This window comes from Alligator sinensis, unplaced genomic scaffold (assembly GCF_000455745.1).
Source record: "Alligator sinensis unplaced genomic scaffold, ASM45574v1 scaffold159_2, whole genome shotgun sequence".
Classification (NCBI taxonomy): domain Eukaryota; kingdom Metazoa; phylum Chordata; order Crocodylia; family Alligatoridae; genus Alligator; species Alligator sinensis.
Window position 1 is genome coordinate 2,993,443 of NW_005841992.1, and position 19,395 is coordinate 3,012,837.

Here is a 19,395-nt window from a genome sequence, read left to right on the forward strand (position 1 = left end):
GAGAAAAAGGTAAGGGGAGAACAGACAGACAAGCAGCAGACAATCTCTGTTACTCTATAACCAGGTCGTTTGAGCATAAGCCTGGGATATTGCAGACAGAATGTGAAGTCCCCATTCTGCCTGATTTTAAGTGGCATTCACTGCTACTTTCAGAAAGCAGTACTGAATTAGTTATTTGGATTTAAATTTAGAACTTTGGGTCAGCATAAACCAAACAGATGCCCCCCAAAAATGACACACATACATGTGCAGTAAAACTCAAGCTTTCTAAGAAAGAAGGTTTTTCACATGGTTTATCATCACAGAATCTAAGTGGATACAAGGCCAAGACCCGAGTTAGGAGGTAGGATGCAGCATGTTATGGGAACTGCACAGTACACTGCATGGACATCATTGTTAGGAGCTGAGAACTGGCATGCTTCTAAAACATGCACTAAGAGCACTGCACTGACACAGGTGAAGGGGACTGAGAATGGGCATATACAGGCCCATAAACAGTAAAATCAGAGGAGAGGGCTTGAGAACATCTATTCAGATGATAAGACAGTTCACACCTTTCTGAGCTAATGTTTGACTGTATTCATATCAACACGGCATTCTCATTCATGTGAAAACGTCTGCTTGCAGTGAATGGAATACAGAACTGGAGGGGTCCACCTGGGTCATTCAAGTCCAGTCCTTGATACCCTCCTAGGCAACTATATCATCCAATCCCGTTCATAATTTTTTCGAGCTCCATCTGTAAACCAAGTGGGCATTTGCTTCGAGTACCCCTGTAGCAGAACCGTACTCACTCTATAGTTAGAACAGGGGTAGGCAATAATTTCAAGCGGAGGGTTGCTTACCAAATTTCCGCAAGCTGTTGAGGGCCACATTGGTAGCCCTGCCCCTTGACAGAGGCCCTGCCCCCTGGTCACCATCTTGTGACTGGAAGTCCCGCCCCCTAACCCATGACCTTTGCCAGCAGAAGTCCTTCCCCTTGCCATCAGAAATACTCCTTTCAACAAGGGGTTTTGCCATCTCAGAAACAGAAAAATACCAAATTATATTCTAAAAAGCAAACATCTACAACATTCATTAATTAGATTTGAAAAAAAAATGTTTGTCTGGTTTACATGCATTTGTGTAGTGTACATAGAGGTGATTGCACAATAGCTTAAAATTAAGTCTTACTCTTGTATATTGTGGGGGGAGTGGGGGGCTGTTAGTGTGTGGGTATGTGGGGAAGGGTGTGGGTGTGTGAGTGTGGGGTGATGGAGCATGTGGGTGGGTGTGTGGATATGTGCGGTGAGGGTGGGTATAGGGTTTGTGGGGGATTGTGTGGGGGAGAGGGTGGCTGGGGTGTGCGGGGGGGGGTGTGGGTACATGTGTATGGTGGGGGGTTGTATAGGGCTTCCCCCATGAACACACACACACAACACACACACACACACACACACACACCCTCTCCTCATCCATCCCCCAGTCTCTCCCACACATACAGTCTCTCCCACACATACAGTCTCTCCCTCCCTCATTGCTCTCTGTCTCTCTCCCCCTCCCTCATTCCAGGGACACACACACATGCACCCCCACCCCCTCCTGCTTCTGGCCCTGGGGTACCCGAGCGGCCCTGTGCTCCATGTTGCAGCCAGGGGCCACGTGGTGCCAGAGCAGCTTGCAGGGAAGCTGTAAAAACCGTGGCAGGCAGACACTTCCGGGTGAGGGGGCAGGGCCAGGCTGGCCTTTCTCTCGACTCTAGCCGGTTTTCCCTGGGTCCTGCTTCCCTTGGATCCTGTCATCTTTGACAGCAGCCAAGAGCAGATAAATACACATTTTCTAGATGTTTTAGGGGCCCTGCAGGCCAGACAGAATGGCTTGGCAGGCTGCATCTGGCCCATGGGCCAGTACTTTGCTCACCCCCGAGTTAGAAATTTCTTTATTTCCAGCCTAAACCTATTCAGTGCCAGTTTATAGCATTGTGTTCTTATGCCAGCACTGTCCTCTAGCTTAAATAGGTTTCTCACTCTTCAGTGTTTCCACTCTCTGCCCCTGAGAGCAATCAGATCTCTTCTCAGCTTTCACTTTTCAGGACTAAGCAAGCCAATCTCTTTTAGTCTCTTCTCATAATACAGGGCTTCTACTCTCCTTGCTGTCCCAGTTGCCCTTCTCTGTACTTGTTCCAGTTTGAATTCATCTTTCTTGAACATGAAGGACCAGAATTGCATACAGTATTCCAGATAAGTTCTGGAAATGACCTTGCTTAATGACATTAATACTTCCTTCCTCTAATCAAAATACCTCACTGAATATACTTTATGATGATATTTGGCTTTCTTATGATCACATCACACTGGTGGTGAATATGCATCCTGTGACCAAGTAATATACCAAGGTCATTTTTGTTTTTTTGTCATTTCTAGATGAGCCACCATTTGATAGGGACTAATAAGAATTTATTCTAAGTACATGACATTGCACTTTGTATATTAAATCTCATTCCATGTAAATTATTGTTTTCTTCCAAGTCATCCAATTCTTCATGTATTCTGATCGTCCTTCATATAAAAATGTCACTTAATTTACCATCATCAGCATACTTCATTCATACTCCAAGGTCATTAATGAAAATATGAATCCTACTATCTATGGAAATTATACTTAAATGTGGAGGAGACTTTCTATTCTCAGTCCCCAAGTTCTTCAGTCCAATTGACTGTACTACACTTATATCTCACAGTTCGCTCTTTCAGAATGGAAAACAATAGTTACCAACCTGCTTGTTTATCTTCCTATTTAATGTAAACTGAATCAACCCGATGATCACCCAATTCAAGCTTATTTTCTATAATCAGCTCTCCTGTAATATCCCCTGTTACCTAGCATCAAGTCCAAGAAAAATATTTCTACTAGTTCATGGACAGTTTGGTGAAGAAATCTATCTAATACACATCTAAGAATACATGAACTTAAGAATACATCTAAGTTATATCGTGTCCATAATGACAAGTGCAAGTAGTATTTCACTCTGTAATAGTACAGGTAACTTTATCCATAGGCTCTAAGACAGGTTCCTAATGGTTGTGTCTCCAAAGGCACATTCAAATTTTAAAGGAAAAGCAGCGGGTGCCAATATGACAGAATTTTTTGTTGGAATAATGATTTTTACTGATCGTGAAAATGCACGCAAGCACCTGAATAAACCTCAGGGGTGCCATGGCACCTGCAGGCACAGTGTTGAGAACTCTAAGGACTCTAAGGACATCCCAATGGAAAGGGGATGGACTAATACTGCTGTCAATGAGCACTCTGAAAGGGATAGGAGATACTAAGAAAAGGAAAAAAAAAAACCTCTATCCAGGGAACCCTTGCTGTCAGATTGAATAATGCTCGTGGAAGAAACATTCTACCACATGAAAACAAGTGGATATGCTAATAGAATGAAATAATACATATCTGGAAGAAAGGATCTATGAAGTCATTTAGTCTATTTGCCTGCCACTACATGACTGCTCCTAATTGCACATTTATGAGCATTTTAAACAGCCCAGCTTTACATTTTCTAATTTGTTTTCCACCAATCTAACCCAACACGTTGCAAGGAAGTGTTTCCTGGTATCTAACCCATATTTTTCCTCTTAGTTTCATACCATCATCCTCAATCAGACCTTTTATTATGCTTAATAGCCTCCTCCCCTCTATTCTTGCATATATGGTATATGCATTTACTCATGACAAAAGTGTTTGGACTTATGACTTCTTAGTTACTGCTCAGCCAATCTAAACACATTTGACCTTTAGTCTCTTCATATAAATCAGTACCTCCAAACCCTTAATCATTTTTCCCACTTCCTAACCTCTCTCCTATTTGTAGCTTTCTAGTAACTTAAATAACTGGTTTTAAGCAACAGGCTACATTCATATCACAGCACCAGATACCTTTGCTGGTGGAATCCTTCCATGAAATAGTATATGGTACTAAAGTAATAAAACTCCAAATGCTGAGACTTTTGCACCCTGAATGTTGGAACTATATTTGGCAGATACCTAAGGAGTTGATTTATACCCACCAGCATTTTTAGCACTTCTTATGCTAATAAAAGTGCCATCAATCTAAAATTGCAGCTTTCAAGTTGCATTGTAAACCCACCCTGGGCTTCTTTGGTTAGAAGATAGACCACCTTTAAAAAAAGAAATTTTAATGGCCCAAATTCTCATTGTAACCTCACCAGCAATCAGCTCCACTGATTTCTGTTTTAACTTGATCAACTGGAATAATTCCTTATCAAAGGACTACTGTACAGCATTTATTCCTATCCACAGCTTTAGCATGCTATAATTTCAGAATGCAGCAAAATAATTTGTTTAAATTAAATGTACAACCTTCCTACTCATAAAGCTTAATTTCTGAATCAAGAGCTTTAACTTATTGATGTTGTCATCTCTTTACAATTCACATTCAAACCCTCTTAATCATTAGCACCTTGTGTAAGCAGACCAAATTAAAATCGTGAAAGAAAAATAACCACTTTAAATTCACTTGTGGAAGAACTGTTAAGAATCTTTAAGAGAAAAATACAAGAAGTAAGCAGAAATTGAGACGGCATCAAAAAAGTGGAGTCAAGTACTATCAAAGACTCCAGTGATGAAGCAAACATCGGTACTGTTATGAGAAATCTTCCTGAAAAGATTAGACAAGAGTTGGGTTATAATTTATTGCCATTTTTGCATTCCTTATTTACCAGGCCCTTAATTTGAAAACAATATTCTGTTTAGTTGTTTGCAAAACCTAATAAAGAATGCAACAACTCAATGCATGAATTCAACACTGGATTTTTAAAGTGAATGTAGTAAAAGTAGTGGGCATCACAATCATAATGGAATGACTTACACTTATAGATTCATCTGTTTCAGGGGTTTCTGCTGTTCCACTGTCATAGTTAGCCAGCTGAGCTATTTCTAAAACCAAAAGTCAGAAACTTTATTTCAGAACACATACAGCAGACAGAAGCAAAACAGAAACCTGCAAAAAGTCATTTTTCTAAAAAAGGATTGATGGGTGCTATGTTATCTACATCAGGTGTTAAATAACTCTTGAAGTGTATAATATTTGCATGAATCTGTCACAAAACCGAAGATGCATGTATAATGTCATGGACTGCTGAAACCATGCAACTGTATTTATGAAGCTTTTCTGTGAGCTGGGCACTGAGGGAAAACTGCCTCTATGGGCATTTTTACATGCGCTCTAGGATGTGGCACTGGCCACTTAAATTAGTGTGCCCTGTTAATTAAAAGTTCCCGCGCATCATGTGTATCAGCATCCCTGCGTGTCCCCATGCTGGAAAAATGGTGGCAGAGTGCTTTGAACTTATCGAACATACTTCATTTCAAAGCACCCCATCGCCATTTTTTCAGCGCAGAGCCGCACAGGGAAACTGATACATGTGATGTAGAAGGCTGCCAGAACGTGTCAATTTCCACGCTACAGAAGACTTGATTAATTGAGTCTGCTTTGTCTGCTTCGATTTCCAGCACGTTAGAGCAGACTCTGTGCATGTCTATAGGAGCCCTATGTGACTGCAAATTCAGGGAGACAAAACTCATATCAGCCCCTGCTCTTGTTACCTATATCTGAAAGTCACAAAGAAAAGAAGCTACCTTGGCTTGCAAGCTTCTAGTTTAGACTGATAATGATTATAAGTGCTGCAAACTTTCTGCACACAAAAGCTGAAGTACTGAATAGGATGGGCAAAAACCTGTTAAAACCCATTTAGAACCACAACTCTTTAAGGGTTTTAACAGGTTTTTTCCCACCCCATATCTACTTCCCTGGGAAATGCTAAGATCTCAAGGACCTCGAAGTTATCTGCTTGTCTCTCAGCTTCAGACTGTCCTGTAGTTCCTGCTAACTCTGTGGATCTAGACACAGACACTCCCCAGGGTAATACAAGCTGTATTAACTCTGAACTAAAACACCCTGGGAAGCTTAGTACTACTTTAATCATATTCATAGTTAATCATACAGCTTACATCACTAAAGATACACATTTTAGTTTATAATCATTTCCTGGGGATTTCAACATTTTTTTATTTTATTTTTATACTTCAGCATTGTTAAAAGAAAATATAAGTTCCAAGGGCAAGGGTATATTTATATACATTAACCAGACTTTTATAAATTTGAATATTTATAACTGAAATATTATTGGTTTTAAAAGGGTTTGTTTTAACCACCAAAACAAATGTCAGTACACATTTTTTGGGGGGAGAGGGGGGGGAATTATTAAAGATTTTTGAAAGTTGCTTTCATGCGCAGTTATTGTATTTTAAATATAGATAATCTTGTTCCTTAAAAGCAACACACAGAAGCAACAAGTTCATAAAATATATGTACCAGAAGTCTCTAAATCGTTACTTTGATCAAACAAAGATTTTTTGAGCATTACAGAAATACAAAAAAAAAAAAAAAAAAAAAATCAGCCAAGGGAAAATGTCAATAAAATAAAACAATAAAAACTATTCCAATTTTTAAAAATCTCCTGGAATAAGGCTTATTATGCCAACAAGATTCAAGTTGGAGTGAATTTTACTGCCAAATTATAAATATGGGGGTTTGTAATGGAAATAGTGATGCATCCTTTATTGGATGGGGGAGACAAAAGCCAGAATAATGTAGTTTGACAACCTTCTCAACCCAAATTATTTTCATAAATGACAAATTAAAAATGGTTCCATTTTAAACAGAACTTTTGCAAAATAACCATTATCTGAGAAATACATATTATTTGCAAACAGTAGGTAGTAATGGAATGGAACCAACAGTCAGCTTTTGAAACAGGGAGCTAAGGAACCATTTTGCAATGCCTGAAGAGATTTTTAAAACTCATCTAAATACCATTAAACATCTGCCCTTTTTATTTCATTGATTTAGACCATTTCCAAAGACTCATGATTCAAAAAGGTAAAGATGGTAATTTAAAAGCCATGGGGAAAAAATCTCTCCCCAGGGAACTTTTCAGAAATGCTGCCACCAGGCTCTGATAAGTGATAAATCTGTTGTGGTATTGCTTTCAGTACAGTATAAATTTATCTGGCATTATCTCCAAGTAATGCATGCACCATCTCTCTCAAAGGAAAGATTCTACGGCCATCACAGCAAACCAAGGGGGAAAAAAAAGGGAAGAAGGCCCTAAAGCAGCAGGTTCTCCTTCAGTGGGGCTGAATTCTTTGCATGAACATTTACCAACATTGTATACATAATTTAACAGCTTTGAAATCCAATTTAGTAATTCAGTATGACATTTCTGAATGAAATCAGCTGTTACTATCATTTAAATATTTTCTCTGTACAAAAGTTACAGAGCTTCCAGCAGAATGTTTTTGCATAACACTCAGCCACTGTAATGGTTTATTCAAACATTTTTAACGCCAGTAAATCAAGCATACATTTTCACTGCTATAATATTTTTAAACTAAAAGTTTGGTTAAATATATGAATTTTTTAAAAATATTTTTAAAAATCCATTTATACCATTAAGGGCTTTTGCCCACAACAATCATCATTTTAAACTATTTATATTTCCATCTTTCTGTGCTAGGCAGATTGTTTAATCCAAAATAATCCTTTGACTAGATTATTTGATAATAAACTACATACCATATTAACCTTTAAAAAGATGCACAGAGAAACCTACTTATTTTAATCTCCCAATTAAGCAAAAGTCAGTAATCTGCCTAGCCCAGTAATTCACATTATCTACTGCAATGCCATTTAGCCATTTTTTCCTGTTAAATCTGAATAATTCTACAGCCTTTCAAACATGAATACTTATTTAATAAAAGATATTTTCAAGAGTATTCTAGACTAAGCAGTCAAAGAAAGTAAATATTTTTGGACAAAAATTATCCCCTTCACATCTATAATTTTAATTTATATTTGGTATTTGTTTTTGTATGTCCCTTTCAGTACATGATTTGGAGACATTAATAGAAGTAGCTTCCTGAGTTTAAATAGGTCCAGATCCTTTATTAATGCAAAGAAGCATATTATTTCATAGGCAGTTAAACGGAGCTATTTGTGAAATAAACTGCCATACTGCAAATGGCAGAATCTGACTTAGATGATCCAAAACTCACAAAACAGCCTCCCAACAGAAAAATCAACTTCTAATTCAACGCTCACACGTGAACAGTAGAAACATAAGGATTTATCACACCAGATTATACCAGCGGTCTACCTCGTCCAATATCTCATGGTTCTTTGTGTTACAATAAGCTGACACACTTTATAATTTTTTATTCTTTTCCAGAGAACTGTGGGAGAATGTTTTTTCCCTCCTTAGCTTCCAGGAGATGTGGGCAGACACTGATGGACTCTAAGCATTTCCGTGTTTTAGCACCTGCTGCAGAAATGAATGTTACTAGGCCAATTAAAAGCAGCAGCCTATATAAAATGCAGGTCTCCAGAGGGGTTTGAGCATGGAGGTAAAAACCTAAGTAACAGTCCAATTTAACTCTGAAGCAACTAAGTGTGACAAAACACACGTGTGGATGGGCTGGGGCTGGCTGGGACTGGAGCATGAGGATGCTATAGTGTGGGGCTGCCTGCCAGCTAGCCCTGCACTGTAGTACCCTTGGGTCCCAGGCAGCCCTTCTGCCACCACCCAAAGCCTGGGGCTGACCCCCCCTGCTGCCAGCCTAGGGCTGCACTGCCCCAGCTCAAACAGCTGCAGTCCTGGGTGCACGTGAAGGTACTGTGCCCAGAAGCAGCTGACTCTGATGTGAACTGTGCTGGAGTTTATTGCTATGTGCTCATGGTATATGTAGATGCACCCTGTACCTACTAAAGAAGAAAGAGACAAGTGTCCTGGAGGAGACTTACAAAAACCAAGCTTCCTAACTCTTAGTTAGATGTCAGTTTTTATGCCCTTCCAAAAGTCCTGAATTTTTAAAATATCTTTACTATCAAGCAGTGGTCATGTGCGTGTTATCTGCATAAATGTCTTTTCTTTAAATGTGCTGAGCTCTTGGTCTCAATGATTTCTAAGCATGTATTATGTAAAAATATATTTCTTGTTATTGGTTTTAAATTCACTACCTTTTAATTTAATCATATACACTAGAGTTACTGTATTATGAGAAATAATGCTCCTGAAATGATGTTATGAGAAATGAATATCATTTTCTGATTTATTTTTTGTTGATCAAACTCTCTCTTTATTGGTTTCATTTATGGCAAGCAATCCTGGCCTATAACAATATTACTACATTCTTCTTTTCTTTCAATAGTCTTCTTCTTGACTCTCAGTCTGTAGTGCTTATGGACACTGAACCTCAACCAATCTCCTCAATGCACTCTGAAATTTAACAATCCCGTTTAATCTCAAGGATATAAAACACTGGATGGGAAGCTCTAGCTTCAAAATGGAGGTGGAAATATTAAGAGTAAGAAAAAGGTGCAATTAATTTAGCCTGATACTCACCACCCATAAAACAAAAGCCAGGGAGTAACAACTTTTCTGTAGTAAACCAGAATTATATAGACTCTTGAGTCACCCTAACCAAGTCATCATTGTCATCCAAATCATACAGGACAATACAACTTTATGATTGTAATACTAAGTACAAGAAAGTCAGCACATGCCTTCTCAGGGAAGCTAAAGTATTGTAAAACTAGAACACAACTAATAAAGGACCTTTACCTTATCCAGCCAGGTCCCAATTATAGACTGAGCCTGTTGATATATACAGATTTATACTGGCAAGTTGTTTTAGGGGAATTTGTATCAGTAATAAAACACTGTGAAGAAAGGCAACTTTAGGAGATGCTAATTTACATGGAGTAGACAAGTTCAGATCATTAAACTAGTGAAATATAGTATTGTTGCCATGCTTTTGCCAACACTACTGAATGCACACAATGTATCACAATGACCAACAAATCTAGGAAAAAGCATTCAGTGTCTTATAATCTTGATTTGAGAGTAGATGGCTGAACCACAACAAGTACTTACCTTCTAGAGGATCCTTATTCAGACCCAACTGGCTTATAATGTATCTAGGGATGTCTGTTTTAATACCCTGTCCCTCTTTAGCATGTCCTTCAGCTGCTTCCAAAAGATAGTAAAATTCTTCAGGATCAAATTCCTGGAAAAGAAGAATAATACTCATCACAATTTTCCTTGTAGCTGTGCCCTTATAGTACAAGTCAAAGCTTCCTTTACATTTCTTGTGGTGTTCTTTCAATGCTTCCCTTATTAAGAGCACTCCTACATGATTTCATTTGTAGTGGTCCAAAACACCATAGTATCATATTGTAACCCATCGCCTTTTTGATTATTTCCGAAGATTCTACTCTTGCAAAACACTGAAATAAGGTTTTGTTGCTGTTTTTACACCACACTTTATATAATGCTACCAGAAGAACAATCTATACTTATCAACTATCAGTGCAGACAGTGATTATGTTTCACACCCAGGAATCAACATATCCTTGCAAGGCATGATATAAAATGATGCACCATTTATACAAACAAGAGGGGAAAACACATTCCAGATACCTTACTACTTCTAAATGCAAGTAAAAGGATCAAACTGTAGGGAGGAGATGTTATTATTAAAGAAAATTAAATTAAATAAATCATCAGCTCTAAATCACAGGAATAAGACTATGATTGAAAATCAATGGTAATGCCGAAGTGATGTTGTTACCATGGTCCAGGAAATGAGAGGCAAAGGATATTTGCGGGAGGATCTCTTTTACTGGACCAACTGCATGGCTGAGAAAGATTTTTGACAAGCTTTCAAGCACAAAGTACTCTTCTTGAGGTCTGAGAAAGAAGTAGAAACAGCCTGAGCTATAGTCAAAGGAAGAGCTATAGTCATCCTCAACTGTCAAGACTATACCAATGAGGCTAACAGACAACTTTTTGACACCAACTAACTATTATAAGAACTTGGGGAAGACCTCACACCAACAGTTGTTCTTGAACTGGGAACAATGATCAAATTCTTTTCATATCAGCTTCAGGAAAAACTGCTCTCAAAAATTCCCCACTCTCCCACCCCTGGCACATTTTATATGAACCCAAAAATTCACAAACCAAGTAACCTTGGCAGACCCAGCATATTCAAGTGCAGTACCCTCACCTAAGAACTATTCCCAGAAAACATCATATAACCATTTGTCATTCAAAAAGCAAGTTTTCTAGAAGAGAAAACAGATTTTCTCAACATGATCTATAATATCAACTACCTTCCAAGAAGGCCATACTTGAAACCATGGATGTTACCAACCTGTACATTAATACCACACCATGAAGGCACAACTGCCTGCCTGAAATATCTATAACACAGACCACAAAGTTTCAACCACAACTTATTGCATGGATCATTCACTTCATCCTAACCCAGAACAACTTCAACTTTACCAACTGACACTTCCCTCCAAACCACAGGAACAGTTATAAGCACTAAGATGTCCCCTCAATATACCAACCTCTTCATGAACCACTTGAAAGAGGGATTCTTAGAAAAAGGCACCATCAAACCTGCACTATATCTGTGTTACATAGACTATATTTTCATCACCTGGACTGAACGCACTAACCTACTTGATTCCCATGACAAAAAGATAGGCCTCAGAGAATCTAGGATACCTAGCCTCTTCTAGCCCCCTAACTTTAAGCTCTTTTTTGTATTGTCTAAATAGACCATATGCCAGGGGAATTGTAGACGTTAAAAAGTAAAGTTATCCCGAACAAATTCTTTCTTTTAAATAAGGGGTGTCAAACCTATGATCTGTGGGCCAAATCCAGCACACACAGCTGGGTCATCTGGCCTGCAGACTTTGACCCAAAACTAGCTGCAATGGAAGATCTTCCTCAGGTGGTAGCCAAGTGCCTGGGTGAGAACTGTGGTACTGGGGCCTGAACATCACTGTGGGAACAAGCAGGGCACTACAACTTCTTCCTGAAGTGGCAGGTAAGCACCCAGGCAAACACCCATGGGGCTGAAGCCCCAGCAGCATTGCGGGACAAGCCAGCAGCTGTAGTCAAGCAGCCACGTACTGAAACTACTGTACATCCAACTACTGTAACTGCAGCAGTAGTCAAGCACCCATGAGACCAGACTTCTTCTCATGGTGCTGCTAGGGCTCCAGCATAGCTGCTCTCTCCAGGGCACTTGGTTGTAACTATGGGAAGAAGCTAGAGTGCTGCTGGGGCTCTGGTGCTGTGGTTCTCACCCACTGGGCTGCCAAACACCTGAGCAAAAGCAGCAGCACTGGAGCCCCAGCAGCACCACAGGAAGAAGCCCAGCACCATGGCTTCTTCTCACAGCTGTAGCCAATCTCCTGGTGTGCCAGGCTTCTTCCTGCCAGGTCCCCAACTGGCTGGAGCTGGCACCCATTCTAGACTGGCCTGGCACGGCACTGCAAAAGCACAGTTCCAAATTGGCTGGATACACTGGATCCATCCTGCAGTGCCAACGCAGTCGTATGCCGTCTGTGGGTCCTATCCAGCCCTTGGGGCTGGTCCCATGCTACTCCCCTGGCCTGTGGAGCCAGATGAGTTTGACACCCCTGTTTTTAAATAAAAAGCTTGCTAACTTCAGGCCTTCTCAAACCAAAAATCTTTCCTATGCCTAGCATGGCCTATTTTATATATGCTTTACATTCTTTAGCAAACATACTCTTTTGCCTACCATAAACCATTGCAGGATAAACTGCATTAGAACTAGGTCTGATTGAAAATTTCCCAGTGGAAGGTTTTATAGGTGTAAAATGCTTTTTCAATAAAACTGAAATATTTCACTAGAACAAGTCAGTTCTGTCATAACATTTAAATGAAACCCAGTAGGCAGGCTTGCAAGGTCACTGGTTTCCCTTCAGCTGATGGACTCCAGGGCTCTCCACCTGCATTAACTCCACCTACTGAATAATGAAGCCAGGAAGCTCAACAGACAACTATGCAGGTAGCGTGGGAATTTAAGGAACACATTTTGTTTTGGAAACACCTAAATGTCCTTTACTACCCAGGGTTTATCACACGAATACCCATGCCTCACTGCCCAGGCAGCAGCAACATTTGAATTTTAAATGCAGTCAGAGGATAAGAAATCTTTCTTTTTTTTTTTCTTAAAAAAACAACAACAAAAACCAAAAAAACCCCAACCACCCCCCTGCACACACACACTTTTCATGGAATGGAAATTCTGTTTCCATCCAGCTCAGGACAGAACACCAGCTTCCAACCCCAGCAAAAAAAAAATCCGAACTCTCTTAATTAGTTCAGAGTCTCAGGAGTAGTGAACTTCTATTTTATCAAAATAATCACAGGAAACAATTCAGTGAAATGACAAATAACCAAATAACACGCTGCAGTAATCTTTCCCAGTAGCCTGACAGAAACCAAACTCTTGCTGTCTGAGGCAAGCCCAAAGCTCAGGAGTATGTTTATATTCTGGGCCAAAAGGATGCACTGTTTTAAGTATGAATCCAAACAGGCTATATGCTTGGAGAAAGCCACAGAGAATTCCACTAAATATATACATTTTCTAGATTTAGAAAAGCACCGACCAGTTTCTGGACACATTTTTAATATCCCTATAACTTCCTTACCATCAAATGAATGTCCAACGCCACTGAATTACTGGGGTAAGACTAAGAAAGAAAACAGTTTCATGCCCTGAAGATAAAAATCAACAGGGAAGCAGGTCTTCAAAATAGGTTTTTGCACTGATCCTACCAATGCTGACATAGCTATTCTCACAAAGAGAAAGAGGGTCTCCTTTGGATAGTAAGGGTATAAGCCATATACATGAGCAACATCACTTTGAAGCAAACAGAATTAGTAGTCACTGAAATCCATGGCCAATCAAGTGGATTGTTCTGTTAGTCGCAACTTGCATGGAACTGTAAAGTTAGGCCAATGCAGGACATTCTGGATTAATAAAACTGAATGGCATAAGAACATGGATAGCAAATGATTTAAATAAATTGGGAAGGTAGTGGGGGAATAAAAGAAAAGACTTCTGGGGTCATTATTGCCTTTTCAGGTTCTAAAAGCAATCAGGGTTTAATCCCATCCTCCCCCCTCCTAACTCAGTAGTTACACAGGATAAATATGTGCTCTTTAACATTAATTTCAGTTGGATATAATTAGGTGTGGAAATGAACCATTTCACCTTTCTTCCTGCATTCAGAAACTCCCTGATGCTTCAGTACATATAACTTCCTACCCCAGCACCACCCTGTAGTTTGAATCGAGCACTATACACTAACTGCTATCTTAGCTTTCTTCTGTCAGGCTCATTTTATGTGTTGACGTGTTTCTCAACTAAGCTACTTATATCTCACCCTTTGGCACTCTAAAAAGTGTAGCTAACAATGGCAAATGTGCCAAAGAATTCTATCTCTCATCATGAAAAAAATATTTCCTTCCTAGCTGCATTAACAGCAGAAATACTGTAAAGCCTCATCTCCATGCGTTAACAAAACAGGGCACTTTTAAGCTAGCTAACTGTAACCAAATTAAAATATATTCAATTACAAGCATGTACCTTCTGGTCTCTGGTTTTAATCCTATATTATCTTCCTCAGATATATGTATAAAGAAACAAACCTTTACAATAACCCTTTAAGCATTTAGCAGCAACTCAGAGCACTCTTAGCCTGGCAGGAAAAACTCTTCTCAAATAACTAAGAAATGAATACAGACAGGTTATTATATACCATGAGCCTGAGCATGACAGACATCTAGGCTAGAGGCATTATATATAGGATTGGTAGCATTGCCTTAAGTGTGCCTTCCACTTCCCATGACATTTCCTATTACAAGATCTTTTCATTTGCTTATAATTTTGCAACCATAACTGAAATTTTGACTGAAACTTTCCATGCCCAGTGTCTGCCTCACACTGATTTTTTCTAAAAATATGTCAGGCCATAATTATCTAGCCCCTCCCCAGTATAATATAAAGAGAAAAAAAGATTTTTTTAACTCAATATCAAAACAATTCCAGCAACCTTTATTGTGAAATTAATATTAAAGCATTTTGTGCCAGAAGGTGCATCTATACTCCTATTTAAGGCCAACATCCAGATTCAGCCTTTCCTAGTTTAAACCACAAGCGCCACCCCTCCCCATCTACATTATCCTGGCACTCTTATACCCAAAACACAGAAGGAGAGACAAGCAACAGGCAGACCAATCTGCAGGAGGGTTCTTGTTGAGCCCTCCCAGGAATCCTTCTGGTCACCAATTGTTTCTCCTACTGTGCTTGGCTGCAATTACAGGTAAAAGAGACAGGAAGTGGAGTGTAGAGGAGCTGGTGAACTTCCTGTACTTGTGAACATTGTCTGATTTAAACTTGATTTCAGATCTCATTGCTCAGGGTCCTTACTACTTTCAGGGTCCTGGCTGTACAAAATGAAGCCAGGAAGCCCCAACACAGTAAGGATGCCCTGGATCTGATAACCAAAGAAGCTTCAAGTTTATCAGCCCTAAGCCACTCCTATGATTGAGGAACCAGGAAACCTGCACTCCCCAGCAACCTGTCAGGAACCACAGGCTTCCCAGAGAAACATGCACATCCAATAGAATTCTACTAGAATCCTGACTACAATTCAACAAAGATTTTCTTATACCTGAGATGTGCTTACAAGAAATTTGGATTAAATTAAATCAGCTTGATTTTTCACAGGAAACCTTAATTCTGGCATTTCCTGCCTTTTGAATGCTTGATTTCGCACCTTTTTATATATTATGCATACCAGAGGTGCACCGATGTACTGGTGGCATATAGGATCAGCACCGGTAAAAGGAAAATTAACATTATTGGCAATCACCTTTTTTGGTCTGGTGTGGCCAGTAACGTTACTGATAAATGCCATGTGCATGTTCGTAGCCGCAGCATGCATGCGGCCAGGACTGCAGCCTGGCAGCTTAGCGAGCAGCATCTGGCTGGTAAGTCTGTGGCAGGGAGTGGGCTTGGAGTGTGGGGCAGATTGAGGGCCCGGTGATGGAGGGAGTGGGGCAGGGGCAGGGGGAAGTGCTGTCCAGCTGGGATGATGAATACGACCCCAGGAGTGGGAAGGAGCTGCTGGCAGCTTGTCCAGGAGGTGCAGGGAGGGGGCAGCTCTCCACCTGCGTGCACCGAGGAGAGGCATGGGGGGCATTTGCCCCCCAGATTTCTGCACAGGATGACAGCAGGCTGCCCAGTGCAGGCTTGGGGGCAGAGGCTGCATCAGTCTCTTCCCCGGTGGGGGCCTGGGCCAGGGCTGTGCTCAGGAGGGCAGGTGGTGGCTGGGAGGGGTGGCTATGGCAAATTTTGAGGTGGCTGTAGGCAACTCCATAGCCACCCCTCCCAGCATCGCCACCATCAGCTCTGCCCCCACCCACCCCAAGCGCAGCCCTGGCCCAGCCCATCCACCAGGAAGAGGCTGGTGCAGCTGCTGGCCCTGAGCCCCCAGCAGGCAGCCCGCCCTTGCCGAACATGTCCCCCATGCCTCCACTAGGGGTGCACACAGTAGTGGGGAGCCACCCCTTCTGTACCCTTTGGATGCCCCACCCGTGGTTCCATCCCACTCCTGGGGTCGCATTCACCGCCCCGAATGGGCAGTTCCTGCCCCTGCCCCACATCCTCCCTCACCATAGGGGCCTCAATTTGCCCCCCACCCCCACAGATTTACTGGCTGGACGCTGCTCTCCAAGCTGCCAGTCTGCATTCCTGTAAATGGGCTATTGGATCGGTATCGGCTGATATGGCTGGTTAATAATTGGCCATCAGTATCGACTAGGGGAATCTTTATTGGTGCACCCCTAATGCATACCCAAGTTTTATTAAAGATCAAGCAGCACAGATAAAGTATTTTAAATGACACATGCTAATGGAAGTTGACAGCATGCTGCCAGCTAGGGTCCCAAACTAAAACTAAAGTTGAATTTATTCCAAAGAATAAAACGTGTGTCTGGCTTTTAAAACTACTTTCAGTACCACACCACAAGCAGTCATACTTTCTACCAATAACAAAAAAGAAACCTAATTACAGAAATCATCAACTCACCAGACATTCCAGTAAGCGAGCAGGACGAGCAATAACTATTAGGATTTTTCGAACTAGTTGCTTAATAAATGCCAGTTCTCCACTTTCTGATCGTTCTTGACCCTATAAAGTTAAAGAATTATTAAAATATGGTATATTAAATATGCAAATGATGAAAATCTGTTAGTTCACACTTCAGTTTATATAGCAGATCTCTGTCCCATTTTCTGGGCAACTTCTATGTGAATCAGTATTTTGTCAAAAGTTATTAGAATGAAATATGAACAGAAAAATAATTAGGAACACTGTAGCAGAAACAGCAGCAATATTTCTACTAGAAAACAGGATTTTCAAGGTATAAACTTCTGTTTGTCTGAAATCACACTAGGCAAAAAATATGGTACATATATGTTATCATCCTAGAAGGCACTACATTTTTAACCCAAATTATTCTAATAAATACAGATGCTTTCTACTTAAATAGTAGCTAAAGCATAATTTTGGGAAATGTTCAGTGATTTGGTCAAACCCATATTCTCCTACCAATAGAAATCTTGATAAAAATGACTTTTTGTATGAGGCTTTTATAATGTGACTTAAACGTCTTTGATTTTTTTTAAAAGACTATTGAGGATCCAGGAAGATTTAGTTTCAGCGTGCCTGTAAGAGTAGCAGTATCTTAACATTCATTTTTCATCATAATCTCAAAGCGCAGTTACTACACACATAGGTGATGTGGTTAAAAACAAGTGTGTAACATAATGTAATCAAAGTAAACATAGTACAATCAATTGACTGCAACTTCAAACAGTATTTGATAGTGTTTCCTTTTATGTTTTGACTTACATAGTATAAAAACCACTTTTACCTCAGAAGTTGCTACATCTTCCTGTAAGACCTAATGTTTCGTTGTACAGTTATTTCCCCATCAGTTTATTTAAATCAATCCTAATATATGTAATCTACAATAAGTACTAGCAAACATAAGCAGCCTCCAGGTGATATGGAAGCTGGTTTCTTGTAGCTAGATGATCATACTTTTTTTAAATGAAAAACACCAAGATGTACAAGAGACCACACTAATGCATGCAGAGACATATCAAGTGCAGACACATAAAAATATATGAAGCAAATAGGAAATAAGGTCCTATATGATAATGATAAAGAGTATTGATGTGAAAGAATCTGTATGACAGAAAATATTTATCTGAAGGGCTCTGAACAGAATTTTCTCAAGGGCCTAAATTCAATTTTAAAATTCTTTCAACTTTTCTGTCTAACAGCAAAGACTAGGCTGCAAAGGACCCAGTGACCGCAATATGCTTTCTTCTGGTGAAATTATACTGATACTCCTTTGTTTATATAACCAAAAAAAAAAAGGTTTCTTTTTGTTTGAATAAAAGAAGGTACTGCATAAAGTTCAAATCTCATGTATTCCTTATTCTGTGTTATGTCCATGCATTCAAGAATGGAACGGTAAGTAAAATAAACCAACATTAATATTTAGAAGTGCTATCTACGGACAAATATTCAAAGTATTTCTTCACTTATGTATTTCCAGTTGAAAAATCCATGATAAACTAAGATAAATGGCAAGCACATGTTTAACACCAGAATTTTTAAAAAAGTCACAACAAAAATAGTTAGCTACTTGTACAATTTCAGTGAAAATGAACAAAAATTCACCATAAGGTCACCACCGTTAATTCTGAGAGAACTCTAATAGGAGACAAACACTTGTATTCTGTCAGAGTTCATTCAAAAGGCAGAACTTTTACAGAGTAAAGGTATCTCTATTTTAATCATTGGCCAAAATAAAAGCAATATTTAAGTTCTGTGAGTAGTTAGGTATGTGCGGAAACAGAAGCTTCCACAGGAGGGAAAGAAGAGTAAGCCAAGAAAGCATTCAACTTGCCCTTGACAAAAATGTCAGTGAAATCAAGCGGCTCAAAGCTCAGGGGACTCCTCCCTGGTTATGCAAAGCAATCCCAATGTACCAAGCAGCAGCAGGAGATGCATCTTTCCACAGCTGGGATGTCACAGTTGGGAACTGACAACCAATGCATCAAAAACCAAACAAAGCAAAGCAAAGCAAAGCAAAGCAAACCCAAAAACATGTTGCTCCAATTTAGTTCCACAAAAGAAAATGTCTCCTTGTAACGATGTTATGCCACTAGCTTTTGATGGACATTGTAGAAATGGCTAGTTTTAGGCTAGTGACAAACATTCAAAAAGCCTGAGCCTGAACTGATTCAATTTTCGCAGGTTAGTCTAACCTGCAAAGTTTGAACCAATTTGGATGGCGATAAATGTTCCCTTTTCAGTGCAGAAATGTAGGCACATGCTGCAGTGGCTCAGGCTAGAAGCCG

The 19,395-nt window shown here is 39.9% G+C and overlaps 1 protein-coding gene across 2 annotated transcripts in view; it reads right to left on the reverse strand.

Annotated features, from left to right (window-relative positions):
- The window catches only part of MAST4 (microtubule associated serine/threonine kinase family member 4), a 153,668-nt gene that overhangs the window by 43,232 nt on the left and 91,041 nt on the right, over positions 1–19,395 (reverse strand). For both annotated transcript variants that reach the window (XM_014518884.2, XM_025201389.1), the window contains 3 exons: positions 17,048–17,149; positions 9,996–10,128; positions 4,871–4,938 (listed from right to left, as the gene is read on the reverse strand). In XM_014518884.2, the coding sequence (XP_014374370.1) occupies positions 4,871–4,938; positions 9,996–10,128; positions 17,048–17,149 (303 nt within the window). The remainder of the gene's footprint in view (positions 1–4,870; positions 4,939–9,995; positions 10,129–17,047; positions 17,150–19,395) is intronic.